Consider the following 21,411-nt stretch of genomic DNA (forward strand, 5'->3'; position numbering starts at 1 on the left):
TGCGTAATAGCGGAAGCAGTTTGACTCAAGTCCGATGGCTACCGTTGGTAATATGACGAGGCACTGCGCGGCCTTCGACCGATTGGGCAAATAATGTCTGACCAGAACGCCGTATCAAGCTGACGGACATTTGTAATCCCGTCCTTTCCGCTCGGGAGAACCCGGGATACACCCGGAGAGACTAGAAGGACTGTGTAGTACTGAGTTCATCCTACTCGCTTACTCGCTTACTTGCATATAGAATGTTACCCTCATGGGGGCGCACTTTACCATTTGCCTATCAGAATCTCACATCTCATTGCTTCCATGGATACGGCTGGCAACCTGGCTTACGGGTTGCGCATACACTCCAAGATAAACGAGAGCGTAGCCACTGCCGTACTGTATCTTGTATTACATTCTAGCGCTTACCTATCCCTGATTTCTGGGCTGTAGTAAAGGATTTGAGCGCATATCGTGCCAGACGTTAGCTAATAGATAAGGAGATGAAGCAAGAAACGTAAGACGTCAACCGCCAAGGTACCTATTGTTCTGCATCGAAAACCTTATTGGTATTAGTCAGACCAGGGTTATTGTGGATGTTCCGAGGATAGGTCCTTTTCGTTGCTTGCTTAATTATGCGTAGGGTCGTATCCGTACGGGTATCCGGACTATCTTCGATCAACGAACCACCCACCCAACACGGGGACGGGTAAAGCGATATAGTTCAAGCGCCATTAATACGCCCAAGCCTCCGCTCCGGGAATTATAGGACGCAATGGAACCTACTCCGCAAAGCACGCTTCCAGCTCCAATGTTCGCCTCGTTCCGTGTGCCCGACGTGGCGGTAGTAGAGGACGCCAAGAAAGATAAACCTCCATCGCCGAGACCCAATGTTCGCGAGCACACGTTGATTGCTTGCAATTCGTGTCGACAACGCAAGGTAGCTGATTCAATAAACACAGCCCCCTAATAAAACGAAGTTGGCGCTAACGTATTCATAATAGCTCAAATGCTCCGGCGAGGACTGCTGCTCGAGGTGCAAGAGCGACGGGAGGCCTTGCATCTACGCGAGGTCGAGGCGCGGGAATGGCGCGGCAAGAGCCCGCAAGCAGTCGCGCGCGTCGTCCCCGAGTTCCCTGACTAACAGGGGCGAGAAGACGATGGCGGCAAACCCCAACGGCTCGTCTATGTCCACCCCGTCGGCATCTGGCTCGGACAATTTCCATGACAATTTCCATGACAATTTCCATGACAACATCCGGGACGAGAGGGCAGAGATTGCGGCAACGGAACCAAGTAGCTCAGCTGCTTCTGATGGCCAAAATCCCTTCAACATTGAAACCATGTCCTTTCTTGCCAACCTTGACATGTATGACTTCACCACGTCTACAGACACACCAGATGCGGGGATGTCAAGCGAGTCCCATGTACCAGCACGCTCGGGTGTGACAGATTTATCCAGCGTGGTTTCGACAGAAGTGCTGGGACATCTGAATTCAGCTACCAAGCACTCCGCAGCCATTAATTTCTCCCATGCGCCCACATCGTGCTGCCTGGGGTCCATATTGGACCACCTAGAGTCTATAGGAGTTCACAGGGCCTCTGCGCAGGCTACAGGGGTAGACGGATTCCTGATATACCTCCGCTCATCGACAAAAGCATGTACCGCCATGCTAGATTGTGCTGAATGCCAACTCTACCTGGAGAAGCCGATGCTGATGGCCGCGGTGGTGCACCAGATGGGCAACGTCTGCTCGGACCTTGCGAAGCTCCTATCGCAAAGGGAAAGCGGCGGCGGCGGCGGCGACGTGATTGGAACATCTGGTGGTCCCATCTGGGTAGGGCAGTACATCGTCGAGGCGCCCGAGGTGCGTGAAAACATTATTTACCACCTCGTCGAGCTCCATGTTCATGACCTGTTGGCTCTGCTGCGCAACGTACTTGAAAAGCTCGATCGCCAGAACGAGGCGTACAAACTGATTATGGAGGCTAAAGAGAGAGCATACAACACACTATTGTCACTCCAACCAAAGAAGGACGCGCTACGGGATGATTACAGTAGAAGGTTATATCTATGCTAGTTTATTAGAAGATATAGAGGTTCAAAATGTGTATTTATAAGATATTTATGATCAACTAGATAAAAATTCTTCTATATATTCTTTCCTCTGTCAAAGCCATGGTGGTAATGTTGCCGTCTTGAGTAGTTTTCTATCCCCACCCTGGCTAAGCCCATGCGAATGCCTAAGATACACAATCTAGCGAGGTTTCTTCTACTACCAGGGTACCAGGAACCACGCTTTTCTGTAGAGGCCACCAGGTGTCCATATTTTTCCTGTACCATTCAACAGTAGCTTCCAGTCCCTTGTCAAAGGACGTTCGTTGCTCCCAGTCAAGATCGCGCAGCTTGGAACCATCAACCCGGTAGTCGTAGTCGTTAAATGGGCGGTCCTTTATCCAAAGAAGCTGACGATGAAAGTCCCTCTCGGGGCTGTGGCCGAACATCTGCAGCATGCGGACGGCGACCTCGATGTTGGTGACCTCGAAGTCGGACCCGACGTTGTACGCCTCTCCCTCGACCCCCTTGTGCAGGATGGTATCGAAGGCGTCGGCGGCGTCGGCGCCGTAGAGGTAGCGGCGGGAGTGGAGGCCCGAGCCCTGGATGGTCAGCGGCTTGCCGCCGGCGAGCAGGGAGAAGAAGCGCGGGATGATCTTCTCGGGGTACTGGCAGGGCCCGTAGACGTTGTTGCTGCGCACGACGATGGCGGGCAGGCCGAAGGCCTTGGCGTAGGCGTGCACGTACATCTCGGCGGCCGCCTTGGAGGCCGAGTACGGGTTCGTGGGCCGGAACTGGTGCGCCTCGTCGAGGAAGGCGCCGTGCGTCTCGCCGTAGACCTCGTCGGTGCTCACGTGCACGAACCGCCGCACCGCCGGCCGCGCCGCCCGCACGCAGTCCAGCAGCGTCTGCGTGCCCACGACGTTGTTGAGCGTGAACGAGGCCGCGTCGTCGAACGAGCTCTGCACGTGCGACGACGCGGCGAAGTGCATGACGCAGTCCACCTTGTGGGCCGCGAGGGCGCGCGAGACGTCTTCCTTGGACGTGATGTCCCCCTGCACAAAGGCGAAGTTGGGGAGGGGCTTCAAACAGCTGATGTTGGCGGGCGATGACACGCGGTCGAGCTTGTCAAAGCACACGACCTTGTACTCGGGATACTGCACGGCCAGATGACGCGTGACCCAGCTCCCACTTTGCGTCGTGTGTTGTTAGTCATGGCACTTGAGGAGAGCGGGAAAGTGAAATCACGTACATGAAGCCGGCACCGCCTGTAACTAGAATGCTTGTGATACCGCGATCGCATGGAAACCTAGTGGTCCCGATGAGCTTCAAGGTTTCACTCTCATCGACCGAGTGGATCTTCCCAGTCGGGGACTCAGGTGGTGTCATTTCTATTCCCGGCATGGTGTTGGAAGGAGACGAATAATCTTAAACTTGAAAGTTATAGAGGTCCCGGTTCATCCATAAGTGAAGCAGAGACGTCGACCTTATTAACAAGACTGATAGTCATGAAACCAAGAGAGAGGCAAGGTCTGAACAGACCCTCGAGGTCTATCTCGAATCGGAGTGAACCATTAACGCACTTTCTCTACCATGTCATCCTCCGGGCTTCCAAACTTCCAAGAACGGCAAGTGGGCCGCTCGGGGATGTAAAGTCTCGGCAAATCCGAGGGTTCCGAGAGGTGCGAGGCTGATTTACGTGTTTACTGTAATAATACGGTCCGGTGCTACTCTGTTCCCGGCCTTACTATGTATGGATTGACTAAGTCCCGTATATAGGCTGAGCTACGTACTGTTTTTGCTTGAAGGCAAGATCTGATACTGGACCAGCAGGTTATTCTAATCGAGCATCTCAACAATATTGCATACTTTTGTCCCATTACCGATCACATCCTACTCCCAATAGACCACCGATCGAATATGCCTTCAGTTATCAAACCTGATGTTTACCTAATCTTCGGTGCGTAGATCAAAATTAGGGCATAGCCAGGGCGAGAAAAACGAACGCTAATCCTCTGACCAAACAGGCAATGGTTGGATATCATCTCAGATCAGGGAGATCCTCGAGGCCCAAGGCAAGACAGTCATCGTATCCAAGACAAGAACTGAGAACCGCGAGCAAGTTTTAACGTAAGCTTTCCCCAAACAAACTCCATCGCTTCATTGGATTAGATGAAAATAGAGGGCAAAGACTAAAAGCAATTGCTAATCTCACGATGACTATTGAGATTTGCAGCGAGCTTAACGAGCTTAATGACCGTGGGGTTGTACATGTTTTCAACTGTGCTGGCCTGCGTGGCACCCCGAACGCGGATTGGTGTGAAGACCATAGCATCGAGGTTACACGCTCCAACATCCTGGGTGCCCTCAACGTTGCCGATTGTTGCTACTTGCTCGGGATCCACCTGACGTACTTCGGATCCGGGTGCATCTACGATCAAGACGCCGATCACCCCTTGACGGGACCGGCTTTACTGAGGAGGAGCCTCCTTTCTACGGGGGATCCATGTACTCGCGGTCTCGGCTCTATGCCGAAAATGTAGACAACCCTTATTTTTCCTACCCTATTTTCCATATGATGTACAATGCTGACTCTAGACGACTGGGTATGTCGATATAGGTCATGCGCGTCTACCCCAACGTGCTGATCCTGCGCCTGCGCGGCCCGATGGCGGCGGACCTGGACCCGAAGAACCTGGTGACGCGGCTGATGAAGTACGAGCGGCTGATCAACATCCCGTCGTCGGTCAGCGTGCTCAGCAACCTGCTGCCGGGCGCGGTGCTCATGGCGGCGCACGGCGTCACGGGCGTCTTCAACCTGGTCAACCCGGGGCCCTGCACCAACAACGACATCATGGAGCGGGCGCGGGAGCACATCCGGCCCGGGCTGGCGTGGGAGAACTTCGCCGTCGCCGACATGAACCGCGTCCTCCGCGCGCCCCGCGCCAACGTCACGCTCGACGCCGGCAAGCTCGTCCGCCAGTGCCGTGAGCTGGGCTACGAGATCAAGAACAGCCATGAGGCGCTCGATGACATGTTCCTCGAGATGAAGAAGAAGGGGCTGTGATGGGGTCTTGGAAGGTAGGAGGATTGAGGGGGGTTGGCTGTAGAGCTTTACAGGAGCAGCGTTATACATGTTATAGAAATTGGTAGTGTCGTACAATCTCAGGTCTGTTTTCTAACTCGTCAACAATCATTCCTTGCGAGTCGTGACTGTGGTGAAGGTAACTACTTTTTTCTTGTCTTCTTTATTATTCTACTTTTAGTCGTCGCCTCTTGAAACAACGTTGCGCAAGAAAAGCAACGTAGACTTGGCCACAAAATGATCAACGACTGTATGGTTTCACATCAATTGGTATATGTATATCATAGCGTTATCTCCTTAGCCGCAACGTCACCGTCATCTGCGACTCGTCTGAAAGCTCCGCCGCGTCCAACATGGCCCCTTCAAAAGCATGGCACACCATCGCCTTGAGCTTTGCCCTCGTGCAAGTTACGGAAAACTCGACTCCCGGTTCTGCGCCTCTGCTGTTATTGCTGCTGCTGTCCCCATCCGACGCCAGCGAGATCTGCGGATGGTCGCTTCTGCCACCCTCGCCGCCGAGTATCAGGTCGCCCGAGGAACCGGCCGCGGCGTCGGCTTCCAGCCAGTCCATGAACTGTCGCGTCTGCTCATCGTGCTCCGGGGTGTAGTCCTGGTCTAGTGACGGGGGCCGGACGACTCGGCGAAGCGCCCTTCGAGCGCGTGTGTTTCCCGCAAGGCGCTTCGCCTCGGTTGCTCCATCATCTCGTTGAATCGGTCTTGTCCGACCAGCTGGTCCTCGTAGCCAGACAGGAGAGCGGTTCTAGAAGGTGGTAAAGACGGCGGCAAAGCGTAGTCGCTAACATGGTATACGGGATCCGTGTGGGCCAAGCTCTCATGAGAGGTGGGCACGTCGATGTGGATCGAATCGGTTTGCGGGATATGGTAACTCTTCGTCAGTGACAGCATCGCCGGCGGACAATCCCTGGATAGCGTATTAGAATCGGAAGATGCTTGCAGCCTCTTGTTGTGATGGCGTCTCTGGCGGCGGGCGAGCAGGGCGTATCGGTTCTTGAGGGACAGAGGCGACCTGGACTTGTGGTGCGTGTCGGCCATGAGCTTCCAGTTGTGGCCGTGTACGGTGACGAGGTCCATCAGGGTCTTGTCCTCGTCGGCAGACCAGGGGCCATGGTTCAGGAGGGGATTAACATAATCGGTCCAGCGTTTCGCACATTGTTCGCCATTGCGGGTAGCGACGTCGGCGGCCACGCTGGTCCAACGTGTGCCATGCTTGGCTATGGCTGCCCTGAGTCGCTCGTCCTCGGCGCCCGACCAGGCACCAGCATTAGCAGTCCGAAGGGGTGCCGTCTCGTTTAGATCAGTCTCATTTGGGGTGGAGAAGTAAGAGCCCGATTGTTCCTCCATTATAGGCGTACAGGTTTGCGGGTTGAGAGTTAACTCCTGATAGCAGTGAAAGCCAAGGGGCGGTTGACTGCGGGGGTTGACGGGTGACGGAATGGCAAAAGTGGTGGGGTGTTGTGCAAAGAGAGAGGAAGGGAATACCCGGTGCGGCGTTCGGAGTAACTTGCTTACTGGCTGCATAGGCATGGGTCGATACAAGGGACCCAAATGAGTGACCACCTTACCACCTAAGCCCCCGCTTGCTGACATTCCCGCCTGCCGACCCAGCCCGGCTTGGCAGGCAACCCTGCCTAGCCTGCACCCTGGACCCTGGTGTGCTCGATGCAGGAGACTGGATTGCCTTATCTAGGTATGGTTGATCCGCCGCAAGAGGACCGGGATCCAGGAGTTGACTCTGGTGGGGCACCATGAGGCGACAGGGGTGAGGAGTTGACTCTGGAATTCACTCTGGAATTCACGACGCCGGAGGAACCACAAAGACGCTGGTGTCAGCTCAGACGGTATAGCGACGCAACAGCTTCGGACGCTCCACAAGTAGTAAGAAGTGAGAATCCAAACCAAACTCCTTCGTTTTACTCCTTGCCAATTTGTAATTGACAAGCTCACTCGTGTTTGTCCTCGGATTCAACGACACCCCTTGATTGACTTCCTACATAGTATCAGGGGCCACAACTTCGCAACAGAAAATAAAAAATGACAAGTCCTTAATTCCGTCGTTTTGATGAGCAGGAACAAAGCTCTTTTGCCTATTGCCACCGCAGTACGCGCTAATAGCGATTGACAACTCCAGTCGCCGTAATGCAGTCCTTCCGCCAGTACCGCCGTATCCGTGCCGCGGTCGAGCATGATCTCGCCCAGACCAAGGGCGGTTCAAACACAGCCGCCAACCCGGCTTCTCTCAGTTCCAACGACCCAGCGTCTGCAGAAGCTACCGGAAATGGCTCCCGAACCTCTTCTTCCAGAGACAAGGAGAACGAGAAGTCGATCGAGCCTCTCCTGCCGGGCGTCACGGCGACACGGCCGGCCGAAGACAACGGCTCCGTGACGTACACGGTGGGCTGGAAGGACGAGGACCCGCTCAACCCGCAGAACTGGACCCTGTTCCGAAAGTGGGAGGTCACCTTCGCCGTGTGCCTGCTGACCCTGGCCATCACCCTGGTCTCGTCCATCGACGCGCCCGTCTCGCTCGAGTTCAACGAGCACTACGGCGTGGGCGCCATCGCCGGCTCCATGACGACGGGCATGTACCTGATCGGCAGCGGCGTCGGCGCCCTCTTCGCCGGCACCGTGTCCGAGACGTTTGGGCGCAACGTCGTGTACATGACTACGTTTGTCGTCTTCATGCTGTTCGTCATGGCCAAGGCGCTGGCGCCCAACTACGGCGGCGCCATCGTCTTCCGCTTCCTCACCGGCTTCTTCGGCTCCACGCCCCTGACGGCCGCCGGCGGCACCATGGCCGACGTCTGGGGCCCGCTGCAGATGGTCTACGCCATCCCCGTCGGCGCCATGACCTCGTACGCGGGGCCCCTGATCGGGCCCATCGTCGGCGCCTACCTGCCGCTCCTGGGGTTCCGCTGGGCCGATTGGATCGCCCTGATCTTCGCGGGCGCCATCCTGGTATACGTGTTCCTGCTGCAGCCCGAGACCTACCGGCCTGTGCTGCTGGAGTGGCGGGCCCAGCGCATCCGTGAGCTGACTGGTGACGACCGGTACCAGATCGGAGATCATGCGACGACGCATACCCTGGGCCGGAGACTGCTGGTCAACATATACCGGCCCTTTTTGATGGTCTACACGGAGCCCATCATCCTGATCTTCACCTTCTACCTGACCATTGTCTACTTCGTCTTGTTTACCTTCCTCAACGGCTACCCCTTCATCTTCCAGCAGACCTATGGCATCTCGCAATCCCTCACGTTTATCCTCTGGACCGCGCTCCTGGTGGGCGATCTGCTGGCGCTGCCGCTCATCCCGCTTATCTACGGCTGGTCGAAGAAGGCCGCGGCCGAAGGGACGCTCACTCCGGAAATATGCCTGTGGTATGGGATGCTGGGTGGGTCAATCTCCCTTCCGGTATCGCTTTGGTGGATGGCCTGGACATGCTACGTAAGTTGTGCTGCTACCATCCCCGATGATAGTTATTACCCATCTAACAACACCCTCTTGATTTCGCTCTAGCCGTCCGTGAACATCTGGGTTCCCATCGTCGGGTCCGTCTTCTTCGGGTACGGCCTAGTCACCATTTTCACCACGACCTTCCTCTACACCGTCTTCGTCTACCAGATGCACACCGCCTCCGCCTTGGCCTTCATGACGAGCGTGCGCTACATCATCGCCGGCGCGCTCATCCCCGCGTCGGTCCCCATGTACGAGGAGCTTGGGCCGCATAAGGCACTGACGATTCCCGCTGCCCTGGCGACGATCATGGTCCCGGTGCCGTTCGTCTTGTATAAGTACGGCGCCAGGATTCGGGGTATGAGTAAGATTGCGCCACATTGAGGAAAGCCATCGCAGGCATTTGAACGAGCTTGTCCGCCTTTTCACGGGAGTCAAAAAGACGGCCCTGAACGGCTGCAATGGAACAGGCAAGAGTATGTGGGTGAATACATCAACGACACCCTTGCCTCTTGTTACGGTCTTGTGTGGGCCTAGAAGAAGAAGAAGTTGTTGTTTAGAGGCCAAAAGGGAAAAGAGGTTACCCTGGTTGTCATGATAACATAGGAAACTAGATTGATTGAAGCAAACTGGACCGCCTCCTGGGGCATCTGGCCTTCTTCCTTGCGCTACGTGTCTCCGCTACCCCTGTGTGTGTAGCTCCTATGCCGCTCCGACGCGATCGAACCAGTGATCCTCGATCCTGCCGATGCCCATCAACCTCCTGCTTGCACCGGTCTACCTAGACCTATTTAGATCCTGCCTTCCCTTCTCTTCTAAGACCAATGGTCAAGGCCCATCGTTGTTCCCATGCTGGTCCTGACTGGGATATGCTTGTGGTGAGTTGGAAGTCAAGCTGCGCCGGGTAGCTCATCTCATGGCAACTCCTCTATCTGATGCAGCCCCTCTGGCCATGGCTCCCTGTATTCGGGGCAAATCAAATCCAGCTCAAAAAGCCAGTGTTCTAACTGTCTAACCCCATATGGATTTCCTTCCATTTCCTCGCACCATCGGACTCCAACTTCTTCTGCGCCTTGTCTTTCAGCATCGGTCAACTGATTGCCATTGAGACATTCCAGCTCTTCCTGCACTCGGACTTCCCAGTACTCTTCTAGAAACTGTGGGAGCAGTGTGCCACCTTCCGAGTTGCTCGCCAGGTATGGGGTGGCTGCCTCGATAAATTCGGCAACTAGATTCTCGTGCAACTCGAGGAGAGAGGCCTGCTCATCATTGATAATATGCACGTCTTCTTTTGTCATCCATGTAGGCTCGTCCCAATTTTCTTCGTCTGCCTCCAGTGGATCTGGTGCATTGCAGCAAGTGTGAGCAAGGCCCAGCGCCCTGAATGTGATGTATCTGATTGCCGCTTCGTACGTCAGTGTTGCTACCTCGAGGCTGCATATCCGGTAAAACCACCTCACATCGTTGTTCTTGTCTATAGAATGATTCCTTTTCATCATCCATGTGAAAGGGCTACATCCTCCAACTGAACAGTGGCAAACACAGCCATCTGTGAGGTTTCTGCGCATTACAACGGCACTGAATTCGTTGATGGCCTCTGATTCGTCGATCCTGGAGTTATATTTGCGACCGTAGTATGTGAAGATGTAATAGGCATAGTGCGCACTATAGATGCCGATATCCGACTCGCTGTCGAAGTCAGGGGTTGAATTGGTGATCGAAGGAATAAGTCTGCGCTATGTTCCACCAACCACCAAATATACTCAGAATCAATGAATATTCGTTTGAGAAAGATAGAGGAATTTGGACGAAACCCATGGCGGTAAAGCAGTTCAGCGACATCGCCATTTTCAATCTCCTCGAAGGCCCAGCCGTAGTCTTCTTTCGGTTTGTGGTTGGCCTGCTCTTCCTTTTGCCATTTTGGCGGACGTCGGCCTAGCAAGTCGGATTGCGGCCGAAGATCTCTTAGTTCTCGCATATGATAAACATAGCGACGCCTCGCGAGCTCAGATGCCCTACCAAGGATCCAATCCAAGGCCGGTAATGATTTATCACCTTCCCGTCCTTGCATGCGTGCGCGGCAACCAGCTCCGAGGAGAATGTTGACGCATTGAGTGCAAGCACAACCCTGGCATCTTGTGGAGAGATTACCATTAAGACACAGGTCGGAGCTGAGGATCGTAGCTTGTTCGAGAGCTGACATGTTGCTGTGGTTGCGTTTTTCCAATAAGTAGATGTCGGAAACCTCTACAAGAAGCGCTAGTATTCGGGGCTTATTTGCTGCTAGATGTATAGGGGTATGACCATGGATATCCACTTCGGATAGTGAGTCGGGACGACGTATGAGACGCTCTACTTCATGTATATCATTGCGCACCACAGCCATACTTAGAGGGCCGCATTCGAAAGCTTTCAACGGTTAGCAGGAACGGTCGAACGAAGCTGGTTAATTGTGGTTTTGTAATACCATACCTTCTGCAAAGTCATATGACGTATTGTACATAGCCACTGATTTGATACAGTTTATATGATGCAAAAAAATGGGGTTCTCATCATTGACTATGTCTTTGAGAGCTTTAGAATTATTCGTGGCAGCTGGTAGGCTCTCTGAATTTGCTTGAACAAGTAGATTCACGGCATTTTGACCCTGTCCGGAAACGTACGTATGCAGTAAAGCCAATGGTGATGCGCCTAATCTCTATAATTAATGACTGCGAGGAAGGAATAAGTGATAGACAGACCTCTTTGGTTATAGGTGAAGGCTGGTACACCACACAATAACAGTGTCTGCAAAAGCCCCGTTAAGGAGCTTACCGTACTTTGTCCTAGGAAATCAATATAGTCGCGCCATGCACACTCAGTCTCATAAAGAATTAGTCACAGCTAGACGAATAAAATTTCTCGATTACTCACTGAAGCACGGGCAGTCATATGCAGTAAGCTGTTATTCCCGTAGTCGACCGCAGTAGGACATGCTTTCTTCTCATCGAAAAGCCTGACCAACTTCCTCAAACAAGCAAATACGAATGCGGACTTGTCTTCCTGGGCTATCTTATATGTAAAAAATTGACCCAATAAGTCCAAAATACGGAAAGCAGGGTCTGCTTCCGCATCAACGGTTGGATAATAGGTGACGTTTCGGGTGATACTGTAACCGCCGGATCCAGATGTCATGGAAATAGTGATCTCAATCGCTGCACTAATGATAGAAGCAAGCCCCGTAAACTTGAGGCTGGTCGATGTTCGACTGTGCTTTATGCCTGTATTTGCCAGCGGACAGCTTGGCCAATGGCCCTGGGTTTCTTGCTTTCGAGAGAGATACAGATGGCCCCACTGTATTCCATCCGCTTTGTTCGTCCTGAACCGACCAGGCCGAGGGCAGTTACAGATGGTTCCAGTAACTGAGCCGGAATATGTGTTCTGGATTTTGCCAGACAAACGATCTCGTACTTGCTGCTCAGGGGAATTTGAGAATGGAAGCTGATCAAGGATTTGCCTCCCCGTTTGAACAGTGTCGCAGAGATCCTTGAGTGCGGCCGTTTACTCGCTGCTCTGAGGACGAGTGCCTTGCGTTGTCTCCGTGTGTTGGTGTTTGTTATCTCAAGACTCTCGAGAATCTTCGCCATCTTTTCAATCTCCCTGGACTGTAATTCAAGGGTTGCTTGCAGCGAGTCGTGTGAGCGGCTGACATCATCCTTGAAGTCAGTGATGGGGGTGATCACCGCTGCTACTTCTGATCGTATGAGGAGTAGTTCAGAAGCGGTGTCCTGGGACCTTGTATCGATAGCAGCAAGCGTGTTTCTAGAACGGGCGGTTAACGCGATTGTTTCTCTGCGTTAAAACAGTTACTCACAGTCCCAGCCCAGTCATAGCAAGCTGCAAGACCTCATTGGCATGGTGCAACCGCTGGACTAGCTGCTCCACCTTCTTTCGGTCAAAGACGTAGCTGAGCTTCTGCTTCTTACTCTTCAGTCTCTTGCGCCAGGTACTCGTGTCGCAGTTCGCCAGCTCAGCCAGCAACGACTCGACGGCCCGGAGCTCCGCCTCGCAGGATTGGGTGTTCTGTGTAATGGCATCGTTGTGCTGCTGGTTCTGGAAACTGGCCGTTTTGATGATAGTAAGAGCGGCGGTGAGTGCCTCATTCTGTCGCCTGACCGATTCAAGCTCCTTTTGGCGGTTCTCCAGTGCGTCGAGAAAGGAAACGATGCCGCCCGTAAGTTGAATGCCCAGGGACACGAGCCCGGCGACTGAGGCAGCTAGGCCTATCTCAGCTGCCATGCTGTCGATGAGCAAAGGGGCCGTTTCCCCTCGGATTCAAAGTCCTAGCAGTCGTACATGGAAAGAAAAAGATAGAAGCTGCTCGAGAGCTGACATGGAGGCGGGGTATTGGATTTTGGTTAATGCGGTAGGTCAAGGATTGAGGCAGCCATCAGGCTGTGCAGGAAATGCGCCCCAATTGACCTGCACCTAAAGCTGCAGTGCTTCCAAGGCAATATAACATAGACAATTGATTGGCCATGAGGCTCTAGAATGATAGGCAGAACTGTCTGCCGCGAGTCTGCCTGCATGTGCAATTCTGCCTGCTCATCCAATTTGATGCGAGAGGTCATTGATGGTGGTGGCTTGCTTCATGGGTACTGGCTCGGCTAGTTAGTCCAAATACGACGCAGAGCAAGATCCTGACTTGGATAGGGGACTAGTTCGGCACCAGGGAATCGCGACCATAACTTCAAGAGGTGAAACAGTTGCATTATGTCTCAAGAATACGTAAGTCGATCTAGACTAATACTTGAGGAATGCCGCCATAATCACATATCTCAAGATCCTTCAGCAGACTCCTTTTCCCCCACTAGCTCTTCAATCCTGTCCATAAGCTTCGTAGGCAAATCTTGAGAATCAAGCATGAGCCGGCTGTACTGTAGAAATTCCGATCTAAATTCCTCCCAAAGGCCGTAACTGTTTGTCCTGCCCGGGCGCGGGTAGAAAGGGTCATTCTTGAGGAAAGCCCGTGCCGCTTGTTCAACGCCAGCGTCGTCGAGACTCATGGGCTTGCAGCAGTCAAAGTCGAGTATCCAGAGGCTGTGTCCCCCAAGAAGGTGGAGGAGAATTGAGGCGCAGAGTTGCCGGGTGCCAAGACGAATTCGATGTCGTTGGCGTCGATCTTGGCGCCCCAATGCAGGAAGGCGAGGGTCTTGGCCATTGCTGAGGAATAGTCTTTGGGGCGCAGGCCGAGGTCGTACATCTGATCGACGTGCAGAGGGCAATTGCGCAGGCTGAAGAAGCTGATCCGAGATTGGCCGCGGCCATGTTTGCTGCGGCCTAGGTAGGGTCTGACGAGACAGTCGCGGTTCTTGTCGTCAGCCCGGATCTGGTCGGGGAGAGATGGCGGGTTTGAGGGACAGAACTTGTCGACGATTCTGTTTCTCACGTCGGCGGGCATGGGCGGTATCCGTTCGGAGATCAAGATGTTGCAGGCCTCGTATCCGGGTGGGAATCGGGCTAGGACCTTGCCATTTTGCCAGCCTGGGTGTTCCTTGGGGACGAAGGCGAGACACTGAGGTACGGTGAAGGTGCGCAACTCGAGAGGACAGGATTCCAGGCTTTGGATGATTGTCTGGTGGATATTGTAGTCGTTCAGAAGAGAGCGGCCCGGCCCACCGTCTTCACGCTTGATGGCGACTGTTGTGGAAGTGGTAGCTGTTGTAGAAGTAGTTGTGAAGTCTGGCGACCACACACTGCCGCAAAATCCCGCGCCAATGCGGCGGTACGGTTGTTGCACGAGACTTTGCTCGGCAAAGACGTCCTGTTTTGGTACGTCTTGCTTTGGTATCATGGTGGGTAGGGGGTGGTGAATGATGAATAATTGTGATATCGCGAATTATTTTTACGATAGCACCTTAATCGATTGAAGAATTGCGTCTGTCTAGACTTGCAATTGTTGCTCGAACCGTGTCGGAGAAAGGCACTCTACAGTAACACTGAGCACTTTCCTGGTAGGTTTGTCAGTAGCGGGGCGGGTGCCAATCAATTCGATAACTCTCATCACCAGTATCGAACCAAACCGACGAAACTACAGATTCTACTGGCTTGGATTACATGTTTTGAAAAGACCATGAGGCCCGAAGAGGGTGGCAGGATGGACGTCCGACATATCGCGGCTCCATGGTACATGAAGACATGGACCCCTATTGGGCTCAGAGCCTTGTTCGGCACCTTCAGTCGATGCTTCTCCAAGGACCATGGGCCCGGAAACCAGCACATTCGAGGGCGTGATACGAATTTATGGCTACCGGGACTCGTTGCTGATTAGAACATTACCAAGTTGATGCGGCAGGACCTGTGATGGATGCCATGCAGACGTATAAAAGGGTGATGCAATGTCAGCCCAGGAACCGCGTTGTTCTGCAATTGCCCCACCATCGGATGGTAGGGGGTCGCCTAACCCCGCGCTTTAGGGATTAGCCGCATCTTCCCAGCGCAGTCCTGTACATCCATCTGACCTGCACGGGTGCGCGGAGAGTAGGTAGATACTTGACAGGAATATGATGTCTATCCTCCCGGGTGATGCGATCTTAATTTCATTCCGATTCCCCGATTCCATCATGTTCTGGTTCCAGCCCGGTGTTCACGGACATGTTCGTCAGCATCACCTCATCGTCACCCCACCAGAGCATTCCCCGGCATCTGACCTCCCTTCTCACTGTATTTATACAACGGCACTCAATGGCGCCGGATTCTTGGGAAAACCCATAGACCTTGTCCAAGTAACAAGCATACATCAATTCCATCTTCCATTCAATCAAAACACATAGCACACACCCTGAGAACCCATTCACCATGCGAGACTTCATCGTCTTCCAGAGCCTAGACTCCGTCCTCGACGTCTTCTGGGACATCCTCATCGTCTGCATCGTCGCCAAGGTCGGCCTCCTCTACTTCATCGCCACGTTCTCGACCTGGGAGGCCCTCGAGTACGGGGCCGAACACTACCTGCTGCTGAGCGCACGCCTCACCCACCCGCAGTGGGACCTCCTCCTGCTGCTCGCCCGCGTCGCCTCCACCGTCGTCTGGGCCCGCCTCTTCGTCCACCACTACGACCTGCCCAGGGTCAGGTGGTTCCGCCTGGCCATCGGCGGCGTTGGTTTGCTACTCACCGTCGCGGCCGAGAGCGCCGTCGGCCTTTTGCTGCATCGCCACTACGATGGCTTGCTCTGGTCTAATCCGGCCGAAACGCAGATTGCCTACGGGACGCTTTTGGCATCGTACTGTTTGGTTCCCTTTGCCTTGCTCGGAAAGAATACGGAGGCGACCAAGAAGAAGGACCCGGTAATCAATCGACAGGAAAAGGAAGCCGGACCACAGGTATGTTCTTAAATTTTCATGGATTTACTCTGCTCGGAGGCTAATGTGTACTGCAGCTATCCAATGGACCTTGTGCGGTCAAGGCCTAGGTGCCCCTTGTGTTGTCGGGGATGTGAAGCGACCTGGGGCCAAGAAACCAGTTCTTGGAATTCCAGTTGAGGGTCCACCCAAGAGACCTTTTACGATCCTTCTAGTAGTTCACACCGGTACACAAACCCCCGTCCACATTGAGGTTCTGGCCCGTCACACAGCTAGCCCGCTCGCTCGCCAAGAACACCACCGCATCCGCGACCTCCTCGGGCCTGACCATGCGGCCCATGGGGTTCGCCTTCAGCTGGCCCGCGAAGAACTCGGGCTTGTCGTGCTCGATCTGCTCCCAGACGCCGCCCTTGAAGTACACGTTGCCCGGGCTGACGGTGTTGGCGCGCACCCCCTTGGGCGCCAGCGTGCGCGCCATCTGCGCCGTGTAGTGGATGAGGGCGGCCTTGAGCGCGCCGTACGGCGACGGCACCGTGAAGTCGAGGTCGCGCGCCGAGACGGTGGCGATGGACACGATGCTGCCCTTGGTGCGCTCGAGGTGCGGGACGGCGGCCTGCATCAGGTTGCGCGACGCCATCATGTCCGTCTCGAAGCTCGCCGCCCACGCCGCGCGCGTGTCCGCCATCGACAGCGTCGACGGGTTCGCCACCACGACGTCGACGCCGCCGCGCGCCGCCGCCGACGAGGCTACCCACGCGTCCAGCTGCGCGGCGTCCGACACGTCCACCACGGCGCCGTGGCACTGGCTGGCCGGGTACGCCGCCGTCAGCGCCTGCTCGACCGAGGCCACGGCCGCGGCCGTGCGCGAGCAGAAGCACACGGTCGCGCCCTCGGCGAGGAAGGCTTCGACGATGCACTTGCCGATGCCTCGGGTGCCGCCTGGGGTGCGGGGTCAGTTCGGGGTCATGGGTGGTCGTGGGGGGAGAAGCTCGACTTACCGGTCACCAGCACGACTTTCTTTTCGAGGTTGAGCTTCATGGTGTCGTTGTATCGGGTCCTGTTATTGCGAAAGACGATGTGGCTGAACGAATGGACTGTTGGCGGGTAGTGATGGTTGGTGGTGACGAACCGAAACCAGGAGGAATTCAAAAAGATGGTACCTGATCATTAGCTTGATGCACGTTCGGAGTCTATTGTGTTGGGTAGCGACCTCGGCAGATCTGGCTTGCCACGCGACGAAATCTCGTCCGAGACTGCCGGCCTGTGTTTGGCAGGAACCCCGTTGTTTGTGGAGTCGGGAGCCGCAGTATCGCCGAATGCAGCTTGGCGTACGACGGCTGCTCTTGTCGTTGGTAAAGTCGGTCAAAAACTACAGGAAACTTTTCTTCCAATGCACTTCCATCTTGTGAATACATCCGATTGTTTCGACCTAGTTTTCCAGTTATATACTCTATAAATTATAAATGAATTGCAATGTTGAAAGTTTGCAGCTGGTTTCGAAAGCAGCTTTAGGTCGTGATGTTTCATTTGGTTTCAACCCGTCCCCGAAAAGTCGTGATGGTTTTGTGGTGTTGAGCTGTCCCTACAACGCCGTCTTTGACATCCATTTGAGACCTCGCCCCCAGCACTTACTGAGACCACACCTGTATTGATCGGCGTTAGGATATAGCTTCAATCGGTATGAATAATTGAATGCAACTGCTCGGGCTTGGCAGCCGGTAGATGGGAGCTAGCGGTCCCTTATGGGGCGACAAGGTCTAGCTGCCGCGGCCACGTCATGGCACCCACTCGCCTCACTATCCTCAGCCCTCCTAGCTGTTCCCCAGGGTTATAAGTTCTAGCGGTGTCGGCCTCATCGCCTATTTCGACAGTTACATAGTTTCCGGGCCTGGCTCGCACATGGAGTACTTGAGCAGGGCTGATGAGGTGCAGGGTCATGTGGAATGAAAAGAGGGCGACGACCAAGCCGCCGGTTCGGATATTTTGCTGAAACTTGGCTTCTCCGGAAGCACCCCGGATTGTACTACGACTAATATATAACTAGTCATGGCGCTTATTTCCAGCACGCCTATATGCTACTCTACGGTGCGTCATGTTACTAAGAATCTCGATAACACCACATTTTCTGCGCTGGTGAGGGTTTGAGACATTGCCGCTGTCATCCAACAATCATGTCAAAGCTCTCACCATCCAGGACTTTATTCCCAAGTCGACTATGACCTTCGATACCAGCGACTTTCGACGTTTCATCGGCGGCCTGGAATACTTGGACCTGAAAATCCTGGGCTTTGAAGATGACGAGAACCAATCGTGTCCCCTCACGTATCCGGGCTACGCCATGTTTCTCCGTGAATACCTAAACAATGTCTTCTTCCGTCACATGCACGCCCTCCAGCATCTAGAGATCCACGCCTCGTGCCATGCCCCGCTCGGGTGGGCAGGGCAATGGTACAGTCCGCTGCCACTAGAACCCGAGTACTGCCTGGCGGTGCGGTCGCTGACCTTGGCCTACTGCTTCGTCGGGTCCGACCTGGTGGATTTCCTACACAGCCACGCCCAGGTTTTGACGTCGCTGGACATTGCCGACTGTGTGTGCGCAGCAGACGACACCGAGGGGGCTGAGATGGACTGGGCCCGGTTCTTCGACCAGGTGTACGAGTCGAAGCCGGTACTCACAAATCTGGTGGTCGGGAATCCAGACGTCATGATCGCGGGGTGTTTAAGGGAAATTGAGGTCACTCCCGAGCAAATGTGCGTCTTATATTCTGACAGCGTTACGGATGACCAAAGAGAGGCAATAGTAAGTAAAATACAGGAGTGGAAGGATTCATTAGAAAACATGCGCCAGGCCCCCAAAGGGACTTGTATGCTCACTCGGGGTTATGTGGATGACGAGAATGGTACGTTCCGTGTCAGTCGAGAGCAAACCTTGGACCAGCATAATCGCGGCAGGGAGGCGCAAGCATATTATCGCTTGATGGATCTGGTCAGGCAGAACGCCGCCTTAGTACAGGTGGGGGAGGCTGTCTCTGGATGGATACTACTCATTGTACCCTACAGTCTTTTTTCCAATCAAGTTATCCTGTTTCTCAAACAGTTGATCATGTCCGTAGCTAGAGGAAAGCCCCCTATTCAGGTTGGGCTCAAAGGCACACACGACGACCACCACATTACCAGCTTACTGGTATCCCAATAAGCGCGTCTTCAACAAATCGAATCAAACGAATTTCGCATTCGACGCTTGCCTGGTTAGCTCAATCGGTAGAGCGTGAGACTCTTAATCTCAAGGCTGCGGGTTCGACCCCCGCATCGGGCTCAATTCCTGATGCATCTCGGTCACCGAGATCTTCTTTTTGCATTTTTATGACATCTTGCCAGTCCCTTTTTAGCAGCACGTCTAGGGACGCCCGGTGACAAACGACCTTGTAAAAAATGATTGGCGTCGAGTTTCAGTTAGGTGAGCTGAAAGCTCAGGACAAGCTTATCTTATCAGCGGCCCCTCACCGGCAACCATATTGCTTATCTCTCCCCGACTTGCAGCTGCCAACCTGCGAATGAGTGGTCGAGAACCCCCCATGGCGGCATGTTCTGATTCGACGACGACTGCGGGAAACATGTCACGCCATTGCCTTCTCGAATTGACCAGGCGCAAAGACAGAGAGGCATCGTCGACCATTTCCCCAATCACAACTGACGTTTGTCGCAAAACTTGAATGCGCCAACACCAGCACGGCGGCCGATCGTATGCCAGGCCCAAGATCCCGCCAAGGATGTACCGAGTGTAGGCGGCGCCGGCGGAAGTGCGACGAGGCGAAACCCATCTGCGGCCAGTGTTCCACCTACAGCCGTGCATGCATATATGCCTTCAAAGTGGTCTGGAGCGATGGCCTGCGGTCCAATAGGGCGCCCCTGGACCACCGCCCACAACCCAGAGAGCTGGTCGCCGAGGAGGCGGTTCCAGCCCCTCCAGTCCACGAGACACATGGAACTTTACCCCGGTGCCTGCCAAATGGGGTGCCCGTATCGCCAAAGTACCATCGCTTGCTGAACTATTTCACCAATGACATCCTCGCTTCCCTCTCCTGCCATCCATCCGTCCACGACGATCTTTGCCGGGGCCTCATCCCGGCGACCCTTCACTCGCCCCAACTCCTGTCCGCCTGTCTAGCCCTCTCCGCCGCCGGGATCTTATCGCGGGGGTATCCGAGGTAAACGGTGTCGCCATCTCACGCATTCTGGGCCACTTACAAACGTCTGGATTGTCCTTGTTAAGGACGGCACTTGCGGCCGGACAGATGAACGAAACCATCCTCGCGACCTGTCTGATCTGGTGTCTGACCGACGTCTTCACCTACCGCCAGGGCGCCTCGTCTTCTTGGCGCATCCATCTGCGAGGCATCAAGGCCATCCTTGACAGCAACCAGACCCACCGGTATTTCGCTACAGATTCTGGGGCCGCGCGGTCTGCTATGAGACATCTGTATCTTTTATACATGTCATTACAGACGCTACCTCACGTTCCCTCCCTGGCGGTGGCCGAAGTATCCGACAGCTCTGAGAGCATAGCCCTCGAGACATCTGTGGACGTCGACGAGCCAGTAATTGGTCCCAGAATTGACGGGTTCCTCGGGTACAGCGAGGAGTTGCTGCACATCATCCAAAAGGTCAACCAGCTGGCCAGCTCTAATGTGGAAAACAATGAGAGGACTCGATATGAAGCAGACATGCTACTCGGGAAATTGAACGCCATGATCAACCGGGACTCGCAAGCTCCGCTCGACGTGGCAATCTACTCGTCCCTGTCGCCGGAATCCAACCGCGAGTTCGAGCTTTGCCATCGGACTTTCCAGCAGGCAACCGCGATCCACGTGTACAGGAGGCTGTTCCACATGTCCTCCAACTCCCCGCCCATCCAGGCCGCCGTCGCGGCCATCAGGCAGATGGTCACCAACATGTCGCAGGGGCAGCCGTGCCATACCTGGGTCGCCATGGCCATGCCGCTGTTCACGATCGGGTGCGAGGCGTTTACGGAAGACCAGCAGAGCTTTGTGCTCGACAAGATCCATAAGTTGGATATGTGCATTGGCTCGTATCACGTGCGCATCATCCGGCAGGCGCTTGAGGATCTCTGGAGAATACGGAGAAACGCAGGTGATCGTGATGGTGACATGTGTGCAGCAGGCTTGCTTGGTTAGTTAATCTCCAACCTTTTCTGTCAACAATACTAATCTAGGAGCTATTGCAGAAGGACTTCGGTATAACATCATCCTCTTTTGAGACGTCTTGGATGGGTCACATACTTTCATGGGAGATTATCCTGTTCAATTCGAGTCCTGATCACCATGGAGCACATGCAAGGAAAAGAAGAAGACCGCGGAGCTAATGATAATGCTACGTTCTTGAGAAAGGGATCTCAAACTTGAATCTGAATTTTGCATCTGTCTCAGTACTATCTCAATTCATTGCCAGCCAA

General features: G+C 54.3%; 13 protein-coding genes across 13 annotated transcripts; 5 read left to right on the forward strand and 8 right to left on the reverse strand.

Annotated features, from left to right (window-relative positions):
- Positions 1-757: 757 nt before the first annotated feature.
- On the forward strand, positions 758-2,063 carry PG998_006520 (fungal-specific transcription factor domain protein; the record flags this gene model as incomplete). Its single annotated transcript, XM_066873338.1, has 2 exons — positions 758-922; positions 987-2,063. 2 exons carry the CDS (start codon positions 758-760, stop codon positions 2,061-2,063), a joined length of 1,242 nt encoding a protein of 413 aa, XP_066733435.1.
- A 163-nt stretch (positions 2,064-2,226) lies between these two features.
- PG998_006521 (uncharacterized protein) lies at positions 2,227-3,442 on the reverse strand (the record flags this gene model as incomplete). Its single annotated transcript, XM_066873339.1, has 2 exons — positions 2,227-3,229; positions 3,291-3,442. The coding sequence occupies 2 exons, from the start codon at positions 3,440-3,442 to the stop codon at positions 2,227-2,229; spliced, it is 1,155 nt and encodes a 384-aa protein (XP_066733436.1).
- Positions 3,443-3,958: 516 nt separating this feature from the next.
- On the forward strand, positions 3,959-5,105 carry PG998_006522 (NRS/ER; the record flags this gene model as incomplete). Its single annotated transcript, XM_066873340.1, has 4 exons — positions 3,959-3,998; positions 4,066-4,168; positions 4,275-4,410; positions 4,659-5,105. 4 exons carry the CDS (start codon positions 3,959-3,961, stop codon positions 5,103-5,105), a joined length of 726 nt encoding a protein of 241 aa, XP_066733437.1.
- A 307-nt stretch (positions 5,106-5,412) lies between these two features.
- On the reverse strand, positions 5,413-5,694 carry PG998_006523 (uncharacterized protein; the record flags this gene model as incomplete). The annotated part of the gene is made up of 1 exon (XM_066873341.1): positions 5,413-5,694. The coding sequence occupies one exon, from the start codon at positions 5,692-5,694 to the stop codon at positions 5,413-5,415; it is 282 nt and encodes a 93-aa protein (XP_066733438.1).
- A 44-nt stretch (positions 5,695-5,738) lies between these two features.
- Positions 5,739-6,485, reverse strand: PG998_006524 (Myb family transcription factor; the record flags this gene model as incomplete). Its single annotated transcript, XM_066873342.1, has 1 exon — positions 5,739-6,485. The coding sequence occupies one exon, from the start codon at positions 6,483-6,485 to the stop codon at positions 5,739-5,741; it is 747 nt and encodes a 248-aa protein (XP_066733439.1).
- Positions 6,486-7,280: 795 nt separating this feature from the next.
- PG998_006525 (MFS general substrate transporter) lies at positions 7,281-8,981 on the forward strand (the record flags this gene model as incomplete). Its single annotated transcript, XM_066873343.1, has 2 exons — positions 7,281-8,588; positions 8,661-8,981. 2 exons carry the CDS (start codon positions 7,281-7,283, stop codon positions 8,979-8,981), a joined length of 1,629 nt encoding a protein of 542 aa, XP_066733440.1.
- A 530-nt stretch (positions 8,982-9,511) lies between these two features.
- On the reverse strand, positions 9,512-10,800 carry PG998_006526 (uncharacterized protein; the record flags this gene model as incomplete). Its single annotated transcript, XM_066873344.1, has 2 exons — positions 9,512-10,286; positions 10,349-10,800. The coding sequence occupies 2 exons, from the start codon at positions 10,798-10,800 to the stop codon at positions 9,512-9,514; spliced, it is 1,227 nt and encodes a 408-aa protein (XP_066733441.1).
- Positions 10,801-12,446: 1,646 nt separating this feature from the next.
- Positions 12,447-12,875, reverse strand: PG998_006527 (uncharacterized protein; the record flags this gene model as incomplete). Its single annotated transcript, XM_066873345.1, has 1 exon — positions 12,447-12,875. One exon carries the CDS (start codon positions 12,873-12,875, stop codon positions 12,447-12,449), a length of 429 nt encoding a protein of 142 aa, XP_066733442.1.
- A 763-nt stretch (positions 12,876-13,638) lies between these two features.
- Positions 13,639-14,430, reverse strand: PG998_006528 (uncharacterized protein; the record flags this gene model as incomplete). The annotated part of the gene is made up of 1 exon (XM_066873346.1): positions 13,639-14,430. The coding sequence occupies one exon, from the start codon at positions 14,428-14,430 to the stop codon at positions 13,639-13,641; it is 792 nt and encodes a 263-aa protein (XP_066733443.1).
- A 1,031-nt stretch (positions 14,431-15,461) lies between these two features.
- On the reverse strand, positions 15,462-15,788 carry PG998_006529 (uncharacterized protein; the record flags this gene model as incomplete). Its single annotated transcript, XM_066873347.1, has 2 exons — positions 15,462-15,688; positions 15,752-15,788. 2 exons carry the CDS (start codon positions 15,786-15,788, stop codon positions 15,462-15,464), a joined length of 264 nt encoding a protein of 87 aa, XP_066733444.1.
- Positions 15,789-16,149: 361 nt separating this feature from the next.
- On the reverse strand, positions 16,150-16,976 carry PG998_006530 (NAD(P)-binding domain-containingprotein; the record flags this gene model as incomplete). Its single annotated transcript, XM_066873348.1, has 2 exons — positions 16,150-16,877; positions 16,937-16,976. The coding sequence occupies 2 exons, from the start codon at positions 16,974-16,976 to the stop codon at positions 16,150-16,152; spliced, it is 768 nt and encodes a 255-aa protein (XP_066733445.1).
- A 1,177-nt stretch (positions 16,977-18,153) lies between these two features.
- Positions 18,154-20,150, forward strand: PG998_006531 (uncharacterized protein; the record flags this gene model as incomplete). Its single annotated transcript, XM_066873349.1, has 2 exons — positions 18,154-18,689; positions 19,667-20,150. 2 exons carry the CDS (start codon positions 18,154-18,156, stop codon positions 20,148-20,150), a joined length of 1,020 nt encoding a protein of 339 aa, XP_066733446.1.
- Positions 20,151-20,233: 83 nt separating this feature from the next.
- Positions 20,234-21,133, forward strand: PG998_006532 (uncharacterized protein; the record flags this gene model as incomplete). Its single annotated transcript, XM_066873350.1, has 1 exon — positions 20,234-21,133. One exon carries the CDS (start codon positions 20,234-20,236, stop codon positions 21,131-21,133), a length of 900 nt encoding a protein of 299 aa, XP_066733447.1.
- Between the last annotated feature and the right edge of the window lie 278 nt (positions 21,134-21,411).

Source organism: Apiospora kogelbergensis, assembly GCF_038363985.1.
Source record: "Apiospora kogelbergensis strain CBS 113332 chromosome Unknown utg000003l_segment0_segment0, whole genome shotgun sequence".
In the NCBI taxonomy this organism is placed as follows: domain Eukaryota; kingdom Fungi; phylum Ascomycota; class Sordariomycetes; order Amphisphaeriales; family Apiosporaceae; genus Apiospora; species Apiospora kogelbergensis.